We start from the raw sequence: 13,705 nt of genomic DNA on the forward strand, positions 1-13,705 counted from the left end.
AGTCTAGATCAGAAATAGAGCTTGGTTTAAAAAAATAGGAATGAGAACGAGCAATATTCAAAACTAATTTCAGCTGCCAAATAACTTCATCTGGGACGCTGGGCAAAATCCTGGTGTTTTCCTCTCTTTAAAACGAGGCGCTAATAGTGAACGCACAGTGATTTGGGCATTATAATTTTTACAGAAAGCAAATGATAAACATTTATCAGTCTTCCAACAGCCGTTAAGCGATGAACATGGAAAATTTTAATTTTAAAATGTGCATTGTATGTTTTTAAATTAAGATGACAGGTGGCAAATGCTGAGGGAGACGGAAAAGACGGGATTTGGTAAAATCCAAAGTTATTTAAAGTATATTGTATGTATTCATAAAGTATATTGTATGTATTCATTTCCAGCAAATATAGGGCAAATATCGGGATGTCATCTCAGTAATCTTTACCATGGCAAGAAACACAAAGTTTCAGAGTTCTAGTCATTTCATTAATATTTGGATGAACTTTGTATTTTGAGTTTTACTAGAGTTTAAGTGCTACTGTGGAAAACAGATTTTATGGTTTTAACTGCTAAGGGATGTTAAATGGTCATCAGGAGAGTTTGCCATTTAATCTGCTAATGCCTAATGATACTTCGTAGAGGAACCCAGCTAGGTTAGGGAGAAATGTACGTTTTAAGGACTCTAAACTAAGATGTTTAAATTTTAATATCCAATTTATTTCTGTTTTCAAAGCATTTTGGGTAACACACAAATAAAAATATAGTTTGGGCGTCTAGATAACCCTTCATCTCAGTATCATTCCTGGATCTGATCGATAAGGAACTAACTGCACTCGACAGCAGTTTCAAAATATTTGCTACCAGTCACAGAGCTGACTCTCATCATCTGGAGCTAGCAAGGCTGGTTCCACCAAATCTACTGGCGATGACCTATTAAGGTCCTCTTAATACCCATCAAAGCCAAGTAGCTGGGAACACCTCTGCCAGATATTTGTCGTACTGGGCCACAGCCAAGGCTGCTGGGGACTCATTCCAGGACACTCAGTTGCTACAACACTCCACCAGTAGCCCTTGGAGAGGGAGATGTATCTATTTCTCCCAAATGAGTCAATTAAAACACAATCTGCCCACCCCAGGTGTTGGGCATAGCACAGAACGGAGCTAATATCAAAGCCAGAACCAAGTAAATGAACTGTTCAACAAGTCCAGTGGCGTCAAGCGCACACATCCCTGGTGGGTTTGGGCTAACACTGACACCTGAGGGAAAATTGGGAAGGGGATGCAATACCTGTCAGGAAGGTGTGTGAAGGAAGGGTCACCAACTTTAGGGTAGGTGAGGGCTCAGAGTGCGGGAAGGGGTATTCTTTTGCTAGAGAATTTAAAAAAGAAGTTGCTGTCAAGGGTTAAAAATAACCAAGAAAAATAGAGAATAGGCAAGAGTTAAAGTGCAAAAAAAAAAAAAGAAAAAATAAAATAAAGACAGATAATATGTAAACAATCCAAATAGTGGCACATTGTCACAGAATAATAGGAAGCAGGTATGGGGCCAAATAAAGATTTAGCTCATCACATCCCTTCCCTCCCACCCTTTCCCCTTTGTCTGTCAGCATCTTAGGGACTGATCCTGGGCCACTCCTGAAGGGTGCTCCCACAGACAAGCACGGGGAGCTCAGCACCTCACAGAGGGCACTCAGTACCCTGTGGCAAGGTTGACAAAAGGGCTTAGGAAGCGTACCGGGCAGGGGCTTACTGGTGCACGTGTCTGGGTGCCAGATAAGCAACTCACACCAGCTGTAACACAGGCTAGAACGAAGACATTTCTCGCAGAAAGAAAGAAAAGGTGAGAGAGGAACACACATGCCTAGTTTTGCAGGGAAGCATGTTGGTGCCTGGTATATTGGAGCAATTGTTAAAGACCTGCACATCCTTTCTGGAGGGTGGATAACTAGCACGGTGCCAAGGGGAAGGAGAGCTCAAGTTATGCATGGTGCACTGGGTGAGTTAACACTCTCCTAACATTTTTCATACATTGCGTGTGGCGTGAATGGTGTAACTTGCTTGTTTGGAGCAGATCCTCCTGTCTTCTTCTACCTTCTCTGCTTCTCTGCCTCCCTCTGAACATCTTCCCTCCTCCTCCCCATTGCGTACTTGCCAAGTGTCCTGTTGTATGACAACAAATCCGTGTGGGTGAATACTGGTTGCTCAACACATTCAAACAGGGGAGCTGTGCTCTTCCACTTTCCCCATTACAATTACAGCAAAGCAAAACAAGAACACGAGACGTCTGATTTGCACGAGGCAGAGAGCCTCTTTCATGTGTCACAAGAGCTCTCCCACGTTTGGGGACGCGCGGTTGAGGCACGAGGCTTACCTGCTCTGAGTAGTCATTGCCATCAACGTCGTCACTGTTGGAATGACCTCCCGGACTCTGTACATCTATTCCATGGCTCTCCAGGATTGCTGCTTCTTCGAAAAAAGCAAATGGATCCCTAATTTATCTGATGCATTAGAGTAATTAAAAGTAACTGTTTTTTTTTTTCAAGAAGTTAGAATAACTGGAAGAACAGGGTTAGTTCTTAGCCTCTTCCTCTTCACTCTCCAGTATTTGGGAAGGTAGCACATGTACAGATACTGGTTTGCCTGAAATCCTTCCCTGCCAACTAACAGACTTGTTTGCGAGTAAGAATCCTTGTTTTCCAGCCAGTCCTATTAGAAATTAGCTTAATTTCTAATGCACTGGAGTGGCAAAGGCATTCCCTGTAGATCTTCCCACATAGTTTGGACTGGCAGGACTTGAGGGGGGCGGGGAGTGTCTGAAAATAGATGGAGAAATTTTTAAAAGCACTTAAGGGATTTAAAAACAATACATCTTCATCTTCCAGCAGGATCCATGCATCTAAAGCTCCCTTTAGTTCTTTCCAGTCTCTTTCCAACCCTCCTCCCCATACAGCACAGATAACACACAGTACACATAAAGCTCCAGTTCCACCCATCTTTGACTACCTTTGCTGTGTTCCCCCCGAGTTGGACAGACAGGTTTCATTTCAAAAAAATAAATAAATTTAGATCAAGTTTCAGTACTGCACCAAATGCTGCAGAAAGAACAACTACAGCAAAAAACCGCAGCCAGCAAGACGGCATAACACACTTGACATTTGCAAAAACACTAATTAACAACAGGCAGATACGGATCTGCGCTCATCTACACCTTGCAAACTCAGTTCTGCACAGCACCTCTGTGCGTGCATGAAATTCTGCACACACTGCAAAAGTTTGTTGAGTCCTGGCTGCTAATGGGAGCTTGTTCTCATTAGAATGCCTTGTTCTTATCCCCATTAGAAGGTCTACTTAGAAGTTCAGAGCTGCTTCTAATTTCCTTACGTTGAGGTATTCCAGCAAAGAACCCACAGGGCTAGCTCTGTGAAGTGACTTGTGTTTTATCCTGATCATCAAGCAAAAATTACGACTTTGTTCCAGCCACTTGTCGCTGTGCAACCCCACGGAAAGCACTAAGGAGCACAGGTGTAACCGGAATAAAAAGCTGGCTTGCGGCAGAACCTGTGGTCCTAGTGGCTGTATCTGAGACGTAAAACAACTCATCTGGACTCTTAGATCCCTGTGGGGTCTCAGGGATGGCAGTAAGAAAGACAACCCCACATTTTGGCTGAAAAAACAAGTGCATTTCAGGGGGACGCAGACACAAGGAAACTTACAACCCCATAAAAGCTCCTCACAACAACCACTTCTCATTTCAACAGCACGCTAAGGTTCTGAACTCGCAATGCTCTCCATTTGCCTGATTTCCCATGCAGATATTTTCAGGTTTTATTTCAGATTTTATTTGGGGATACCCCAAGGAGCCTGAGCGTGGGGAAATACGATTCTCCCTCTGCTAGCAAAATGCTTATTTTGGTTTTAAAAACCGATCTTACAGTAAAACTTCTTAACTGCCTCGTTTTTCCTGCATTGATGGTGGAATTTCATAAATTAAAAGAGAAAAAATCTGGAACAGCGAGACTTCTTTTTAAAAAAAATGATTCCATATTTCTATTAAGACCGTTGGACCCTCTAGTGTCGTCATTAATACAACCTGACATAATTTCCATCTCTCCTGAGCAAGTCTATGTACTGAACCTTGAAAGGAGGCTCTCTGATACATTACCGATATTGGCTCGTCTCTTGATTTCCTTTCTTCTGTTGGCAAACCAATTGTACACTTTAAGGGAGGTAACTCGCTCCAAATCCGATAACTTTTTTCCTATGGAAGTAACAGGGGAAAAAATAATAAAAGATTGTGCTCACCAGGTTGCAGAGATAGGCAAACAACCCTTATACATCTAATAAAACTCCTGAGATACAGACAGCACTGACAAGTTATTATAACTGGGAGTGAAGAGAATTTTATGCAAACCAGAGTACCGTGCCCAGATGCCATGGTAATAAATGCCAAATATCTCTCTAATAAACAAAGTAGCCTTTCTTCTGTTTTTAAAATCTGAAATAGGGGAATTTCTTTGCAGCTTCAATCACCCAGATCCAGCGCCGTGGGAGAATAGAGGGCTGCTTTTCTAGTTCGAGCACAAAACTGAGATTCAAAAAACTCCAGTTCAATTCACAGCCCTGCCACAAATCGCATACCCTTGGGCTAGTTTTCTTGCTATGCGCCGCGAGGGTACAGTTCGATGACGTGTTTTCCTCGGCAGCAGCAAACCGAGGGAAGGAATTTTGTCCCCCTCCCTTGATCTGCTTTCCTTCTTCTCCACCAGCCGCTGCTGTCGTGCTCCCACAGCGCTAATCCCAGCCTCTCGATTCTGCCAGGATGCCTTCTATCTTTTGGGAGAAGAGGCTGGGGGATGCTGGAAACCAGATCACTCGAGTGTTAAACCAGCAGCAATCCCACCCAGCACCGCCACCCAGCAAACACTCCCTTTTCTCGATCATCAGCATCAAAATGGAAGACGGGAGGGATCCAGCAGTGCAGGGACATGATGGAAACTGGCCCTAACCCTATTTAAGGTGTTCAGGATAAGGTCTTCAGTCCCCTGCAGCCTGCACAGGGATGAGGCCCCCACCACATGCTTCAGACTTTCTCAAAGTTTATTTATTCAGTCTATGAAAGCCATCTAATTGCAGCAATCGGCATCTGCAAACTTCAATAAAGAGAGATGAAACGAGTGAAAGAAAAAATTCTGGAAATCGATACCACTCCGTATTTTACCCATCCTGAGACACACCTTTTAAGCAGCTTTAAAGTTGTTAAACCCACCAGTGGCACTGCCAGCACTAAAAACCTGAACTCTTTGGTCCTCTAACCACTAGACTCTTCTGCTTCCACCATGAAAAGAGAAGAAACACAAAAGTTGCAACAAGGGAAATTCTGGCTAGCTATTAGGACAATGTGCTTTGCCATGAGAGCTCTCAGCGTTGGAGCAGGGTTCCAGAGAGGTGGGAAAAACTCTGGTTTTGGAGCTATTCAAAACTGAACTAGGCAGACCCGCTGAGCAACCTGTTCTAAGATGCTCCTGAATGACCAGATGATCACTTTCAGCCTAAATTGCTCTACGATTCTGTGCTATTCTGTGGCTGCCTCCGTGTTCAGGAGTCATATCTAGCTTTGTTTTGCATTAATTTTGATTCTGGTTGTATAAAATCTAAATATATCCAAAGCTGTTCTGAAAACTATGCAAATCTTTGGTAAAACTAAGCAAGGGCAGGTGTGTCCTGAGTGTGGGCTCACTGAACATTGCTGCTCCTCTTCTAAGTATGACTTCTCAAGGAATGGGGAAAATGCAACTTACTGACCCAAATACAGGGTCCTCCATTAACACACCGATTCTAACATGAGAGCCCTGTCTAGAAATTATGAAGAACACCGAAAGATAGGAAAGCTGTGTTCTTTAGCCCTCCGAGGACCTGCTGCATGATCTCCACCAAGCCTCAGTCTGTGAACCTAAGATTTCCCATCTGTAAAACAGAGCCAGTAAAACCCACTTTTGTGGAGTGCAATGAAATTCTCAGATCACTGCTAAGTGCTTGTAGAAGTACTTCGAAATAACTGACCTTAAAGGATGAAAGCCTTTCAGAACATGTTTATTTTCGTAGCAATGCTGTATAAATGAAATGTTCAGAGGCACAACTTGTATTTCATATCTCAACTGGTGGGAATTTAAGTTGCAGACACAGGCATTTAGGGCTGAAAATTGCATTGACTTTCATGTTCATCCAAGTGTGGCAGCTACGCAAGCCACAGAATGCTCGAGAAGAAACCTACAACTAGTTGAGAACCCTAAATTGTTAGTAATAGCCACAAAATGAGATTTGCTGAATTTAGCAGGAGATGGTGAAATCTAATTGCAGTTGCCTTTGGAAAAGACATCATGATCAGCTCCTCACCTGGCTTTTGTATAACTGCATTACAGGCGTTTGCAATTTCTTCTCTCTTTGCCTCGTCAGGATATTGATTCTCATTGAAGTAACTGCAAGGAGGGGGAAGAAAAAAGTTTTTTTTCAGAAATCAGAGCACGAATGCTCCAAGCAGCTTCGCTAGAAGGTGTCAACCGCTAGTTTATGCATCACTCTTACCGAGATAATACAGACGTGGTAAATTTTATGTCAACCTTTATATGCATATGGTAGTATCAGCATGCACTCGTACCCACTCTTTGGAAACTTCCCAAACGCCTCAGATAATTGAATGTTATCTCAGCATTTGCAGCATCACCTCAGCATTCGGAATATCGTAGCAGGAGATACAACAAAGGAGGCAACGCTACGAACATCGGAGTTACGACTGTCAAGCAAAGCAATGTGTTACAAGACTTCATAGGCCATGCCTCTGCCTTTTTAATTACCACTTACTTTTTTTTTTTAATTTCTCACCCCAAGCTCAGGCAGTGTCCTACAAATGACAGCCGTTCAATGTTTACTTTGATCACTGGGTTAATATACGCACACATATACATATATACCAATATATATTATACACAAACACTCAGAAATATTGTGGATTTAGACAGATGTTATTAATACTGTATGGACAAAACTACATAGTAATACGGTAAGATTTCTAGTCAGATTTTTTTTTAAATCACAATGAAAAAAAATTAGATCTGCCCCAAAAACAACATATTCTGAGTATAGCATATTGTAACAGTAATTTTCTGAATAATTGTAATTTCATTGTACTTTATATGCAGTAAACATCCTATAAAAGTTAAATGAAGTAAAAGAAAAACCAGGGTAAGTGCTTTAAAAATTTTAATGAACTGATTTACATTCTACAGATCTTATCAGATCCGCATTAAAAACACCAAACAGAGTCCTGTTTACTTCAATAGACTCTGATAAGCAAGCCACAGGCAGGAACTACTCCATTTTTCTGTAGATTGTCCATAATACATAATCCTGATAATTCTTTGATCGACTTTGATCAGCAGCAGGTGCAGATGTTGGACAGCTGCTCTTGTAATATTAGCTGGATGGTTGGAATTTATGATCTTGAAGGTCTTTCCCAACCTAAATGATTCTATGGTTTTCTTTTAATTTTAGACCATTTGCTATAGTAGGAGAGTTAGGCATTATAAGGCATTTATTATTTCCCATGGTCATATTTCTCCTCTGGTGGATCTGCCCCAGCACAGCTGCTCTCTGTGGAGCAATTGGCTCTTTCCAACCTTCTTTTGAACAAGCGGTGCTAAAGCAGATCCCACTCTTTCACTTCCAGCTTAGAACAATCCACTGGAAATACAAATTTCGGACATTAGGTTTGAAATCTATGTACTGCTACTTCATCCTCTTGTTCCCGGCATTATTTTCAGCTACAGCTATGCCCACAGATGCCGTGCTATTTCCAAGTTGCTCTTCATTGACTAAGAGAAATCACACGTTAGCCCAGCTAGTTGCACTGCTAATGTACTTGATTCACTTGATTTGGCAGCTTGGAGAGCAAATAAAACCACAGAAACAGCTCTATTTTCACCAAATGAAGGGCAGGCGACATCTATACTACCAATTTGGGCATTGGAGGCAAACATATTTACACATAAACATCTACGTCTTCCCCGGACCTCACAGAGTTGCTTTTATGAAGCAGGTCCTGAGAGACTGCCCAGAACTGTAATTCCCACTAGGCTTGAACCTCCTCTGAAAAAGAGCTGAGATTTTGCCATTAGATGTGAAGAAAACACCTGGTTACACTTAGGTAACTGGAAGCTTTTGAGTACAGAGCACTTTTATCTCTGGCACTGCCACCAGCAGGAACATTCCCTGAACCAGAGACTTTCTTCTCACCCAGCAATACCCCCAAGTCCCTGGGCATGGCATTTTTAAAAGTATATTCTTTCTTCTTTCAGGTATTATCTTTTCTATTATTATATCCTTTATAGTGATATATGTGCCCACATAAACTTGCAAATTCCTGCTGAAAGGTGTGATGCTCTGCAGAAAGCATTTTTGGAGAAGGGAAAGTTGGAAAACAGCCTAGAAAATGCTTTTTCTTGTCGTTAGTGCAATTGTCTCATGACTGTGTCTCAGCATCCCACCTACAAAACAGAGAACTCCCTCCTCTGCCCACAGCCAAGAACCATTTCCTCTTCTGAGTGCCATGAAATAAAGGAAAGTCAGGACTATTATTTATATGACTGTATCATGTGCACTGAAGTTGTGGTCAGGACTCCAAGTCATCACTATGTGTACAAAAATTAACTCAGCAAATTTAGGTATTTTATGGGAATATCCTTTGTTTATGGATACTTGTGAGAAGTTGAGAACAAACACCATGCAACAAAATGCCATAAAATTAGACAAACTGATGGATCTATACGATGAATTACTAAAACTAAAGGGTAAAACTCTGGTATCACGTGCCGTTATGGATCTAGATGGTCTGTGGTCACAGAGATGCTAGACAATGCCCAAGTTCAGTGAAGAAATGACAGAAGATGCAAAATCCAAGAAACGGCATACATCTGAGCTGCCTATCCTTATGTTGATGCAAGAAACAGGCACCAATTAATCAAGACAAGACAATACAAGAGCCACGGGTGACCTTTCTCTTGGCGTGTAGTTAAACACTAGGCTTTTAGCAAGCCACTGAGTGCCATACACTTTGGCTGGCACAAACAAGAAAAAGGTCACATTTATTATTAATAACAAAACTTCGGGCAGGATTGCAATTCTCTGAGATAACATGAAATCTCTTCTTAACTTTCAGAACTGGACTATGAATGAGACATCTCTTAAGGGAAATGAGGCAGTTTTCCTTGTGTATTCTGACCATTTTTACGATTAAGAAAAACTCTCCATTGAAACAGTAATTCATATATACACACACGAAGACAAAATAAACTAAAGGTGTTTTCATTTTGATGGAAAAATATATTTCGATCCAGTCTTCTTAAGCATTTTCTTTAAACGTCTTTTAATGTAAATATCTGATGGCTTCTACAAGGAAGTTGATCCCTGCTTGAAAATCTGGAATCGTTTTCCTCCTCATACCATGCTTTATGAAATAATACTCAAAATTTGACAAGTTTCCAGGCAGCTCCCCTAGGTAAACGAAACTCTTTCACAAAGACCAGAAAGCTAAGGAGGTATCAGAGGGGGTCTGGAAAGGACCTGAATAGGTAAATTCAGTTTCTGTGGTTGGCACAGTAATCTTAGTACCTTCCTCTCCTTCCACCAACTAGCTTATTCCTTGTCCATGCTCATGACGTCTCCTCCTGTCCCCATGCACTGAAGCTGCCTATGATCTTGTCCAGCCCTCAACTTAGGTTGAGGGTTGGACAAGTACAAAGAAAAAGGTCACAAGTACAAAGAAAAAGGTCACAAAAGGTACAAAAAGTACCTGCCCCTGGATTTCTCCTGAAAAACATCTTCCCTATCACCATATTTTGCTTTTAACCTTTGACGTTGATTCTCAGCTGTTTCTATCAGAGAAGAGTTCGCACTCAGGAATCTTGAAGGAAAAGGTCTCATAGCTACAAGTACCTGAAAACATTACACGACTGCAACTCTAAGAGCTGATTTTCATCCTTGGCCTCCATTTACACAGTCTACTACCACATCACGTTTCTCTCCCTTCATTTATTTTGAGATCTTAATAGGATCTGTAGGTGACATGCCATGACACAAACCACAACATTTAAAGTCTTCCCAATGTTTCTGGGAAGTAGCTAAGAATAGCTGGGTTTTCAAGACAGAAACCAATACAACAACAAAAAAAAAGACTTTATCATTGACTATTTTGGTTTGCTCATGTAGAAGTTGTGAACACGTTGTGATTTTTTTTTTACTCCAGTTCCTCTTGCAAACTGCAAGTGAATTAATCTGCCTCCAGTTCTTTTTCTAATCGTCAGATGCACTCCTGCAGGAGACAGGGAAAGGACTCAGGACGTCTGAATTTCTCTGCACAGCTACAAACCACAGCCTGTTCACAAACCTGAAAGTTCCTGAAAACTACAGATGAAAAATATGAAGCCGTATGAACTTCAAAGGGGAAAAAAAAAAGAAAAATAGCAGGCACAAGTAAATCCTACAAAGGCATCCTGCTTTCTAGACAAAGGGCAGCTGTCAACTGAATGCCTTCAATGAAGAAACCAAATGATCTCTTTTGTAGAAAATGACAGTGGAGGATTAAAATGAAAAGTGGCCAAATAATTTACACGAGATGAGAATCCATATGATGGTAAAGAATGTAGATATCCTTGAAGCAGTTTCATTTCAATAACACTGAAGCCTAGAAAAATTGCAGATTCAGAGAAACCCTCTTTCTTTCAGGGATAATGTGCTTAGGACAATGACAGAGAGAGAATCCATCTCAGCCCCGGGCTCTGTAATGGAAGTTAACGCAATTCCTCCCCTCTTTACCAAGGTGCCCCTATCTGAATTCCTGCAACAGTTGCCAATCTTCTTTGCTGGGCTGTACGGCTTCTGTTATCCAGGCTGAGATATCAGATGCATTAAGCAATGCTTCAGTAGTGTTCCTGATAATCCACGGTGGAAGTTTTGCTGTTCCCTATCAGCTTTGCAGCTGCCAGGGACGTGTCTGAAACAAGCCAAGCTGCAGAGCAGCCGAGGGATGGCCGGATTCAGGGTGTTTTCGTGGGGCTGCATGTTGGATATCAGCAGATAAAAACCCAGCTCAGCAGACCCCGGGGCTGAGGAAAGGCTTAGTTTAAGGCACAGCACAGTGATTTAAGTGCAGGCTGAAAGGGAAGGTCCTATCTACTCCTACGCTCCCTTTTTGCAGAAAGGTTTTCTGCCCGACTGCTCCTCCGGTCCAGCTTTCCACCCATGCCAAGAGCAGAATTTGCACAGCCGAGGGATGTAGGCAGGAGATGGCAGAAACACACAGCTGGAGCCGGCTCCTTCGGTGGCACTTCACATATATCCTCTTAAACTGATGCTAAAAGCAAAGCCTGAGCGATGAGCTTGTGGACTGGCCCAGAGATTTATAGGGGAAAAATATAAATAAATAAATGCCCATATTCCCCGGGTCCCATCTGACCCCTGCTGATGAGAAGAAGATCTTCCTGCCACCAGGGACAGAGCTCGTTGCCAAACCCTCCAGAGTCTCAAAATACACGAGAGTGCAAGCTGCTCTTTTGTCTTCGATAAGACTGCCTGTAATTTCAGCTCCCTATCTAGTTTCCCTTCAAACCACCCCTCTGCTTTCCACTGACAAGTTACACAAAACACTCGAATATAGTTACCTATTTTATCTCTCATTAGGATATTTATCAACCTGGTATCACACAGGAGCAAGAGGTCACCGCTTCAGTCTTCATGGCTTTTAACAGAACTATCATTCAGGCTGTCAAATCACTGGAAATATTCCTGAAGTTGGTCTGTCAACTGTGCCCGAGATCTTATCTCCACATGGCATGAAGCAGACTGTCAGGGAAGTGACATTCAAAGCATAATCTCATTGGAAATTGTAATTACTAGTTTATTTCTCGGTAAATACTGGCCAAGAATATCACCAATGCTATTTTCATTGGGGTCAACAGATGACACTATCCGTTTTATCTACTGCTATTTCTGCAGATCCTACAATAACGGGATGTGTGTCAACCAACCAGTGCACCCCACAACACAGACAGCAAAATGAAAGCTCAAAGATATTATCGTCACTGATAAACTCTGGCAGAACGGAGAATTGCTCCAAAGCTACTACCTTCTCCTTCCTCCAGAACCACAAAATGTGAGCAGCAGTGGAGTTGCTACGGGGAACATCTGGTGAGCCACTTTTGCACTTGAGATCAGCCAGGGATGAGAACTGCTTTGGGGATGTGAGCAGATGAACTTGAGTCTACACAATCCTTCGGCTCAACTGGATCTTCCAACCAGGCAAAAGAGAAGTTAAAAAATATATATATCCCAAAATCCCCCAAAATACTGACAAACACAACTGTTGCAGCTCCTTACTGTTTTCCATATATGACTATCATTTAGCTAGGGGCTTGTCCTTGGATTTTAAGGACAAGAAACCACTGCGGGACTCCAGCCTGACCTCTTCTACAGCACTGACCCAAGGTTCCTCAGCGATTCTGACACTAATCACTAATCTGACACGTAAGCCCAGCTCTTCTGTTTGACCTTCAGAGATATTCGGCCCCAATGTAAAAATCTTGCATTTTGTCCAATGGAGAACTACCATAACTTAAAAAAATGCTTTGGAACCAAATTCTAGGAATACTCACTCTTCAAAAATCTGCATCTCATTCCTAGCTTCAGCTTTCAACCCCAGTGGACTGCTGAACTCTTCATGAGAACAGTCCTGAACTCTCTCCTTATAACAGAAGTTTCATTCTCATCCTTCTTTTCATGAAAAGTGCAAATCAGGAGGAGAGATCTCAACAGGACTTGATTACTTACAGCACCACACATACGTAAATTGTAATTGTTGTTTTGCACGTCTGTCTCTGTTTGTGTACAGAAATTGCATAATCATGTCAGTGCACATTTAAAAAACTCACACACAAGGGTCGATTCTTTAGCCTGGTTGTACAAATCCGTGGCTAAACTCAGAAAGTCACTTTACTGATTCTTCTGAGCAGGAGCAATCTCTACAACATAAATTAAAACATCGGAAATACACCTTGCACTGGAGTGTGTAAAACTCTGACCTTCAAAGCTACTCCAATATCAACAAGTTTCTAATTTTTTAAACGTCATTTTCTTGATATTTTGACAGCACTCTCAAGCACCAACACAATCCTATCAAGCTATTAAAATTATCCCCCAAATTGTTGAAAACCAGAATTAATTGATAATAGCTCTGAAAGCCTCATACTTTCAAGAGATAATCTATGCCTCCTAATCTATAGCACCCTACCGTCGAGATAATTAACAATTAAAATAAGAATAGTTAAGACATCAGAGGTGGCGATTTACTCTTCCTTGTAATTGGATTTGGTGATAAGAATATTTTTTGAAATTACACAACAGCTGTCTTCCGAGCAGAAGAGATTTGGACTTTTCAGCAATTTGAAACAAACACGTAGGTACGTTCTGCTGCAGGCACCTTGAAGGCACCGACACGCAATGGCTGAATTTGTACAACTATCCTTAAACTTAATGGTGTCCCAGACTCCTAAAACTAACATAGCTGGCTGAATTATTCACAAAATAAGAGGGAAAAAATGACAGATTTTTTTTTTTTTTTAAAGCCAGCAACTATCACATCAAGACATGATCAAGTGAGAAT

General features: G+C 41.7%; 1 protein-coding gene across 20 annotated transcripts in view; it reads right to left on the minus strand.

The window, feature by feature from the left end:
* HMBOX1 (homeobox containing 1) overlaps positions 1–13,705 on the minus strand; it is a 115,626-nt gene that overhangs the window by 16,459 nt on the left and 85,462 nt on the right. For 6 of the 20 annotated variants that reach the window (XM_084513288.1, XM_084513301.1, XM_084513303.1 and 3 more), the window contains exons 7-10: positions 6,391–6,473; positions 4,160–4,255; positions 2,369–2,463; positions 2,026–2,157 (exon numbers count right to left, since the gene is read on the minus strand). In XM_084513288.1, coding sequence (XP_084369414.1) covers positions 2,026–2,157; positions 2,369–2,463; positions 4,160–4,255; positions 6,391–6,473 — 406 coding nt within the window. Of the gene's footprint in view, positions 1–1,285; positions 1,367–2,025; positions 2,158–2,368; positions 2,464–4,159; positions 4,256–6,390; positions 6,474–13,705 lie in introns of all 20 variants that reach the window. The other 14 variants (XM_084513305.1, XM_084513306.1, XM_084513307.1 and 11 more) reach the window with 12 other exon arrangements.

This window comes from Aythya ferina (assembly GCF_964211825.1).
Source record: "Aythya ferina genome assembly, chromosome: 3".
Classification (NCBI taxonomy): domain Eukaryota; kingdom Metazoa; phylum Chordata; class Aves; order Anseriformes; family Anatidae; genus Aythya; species Aythya ferina.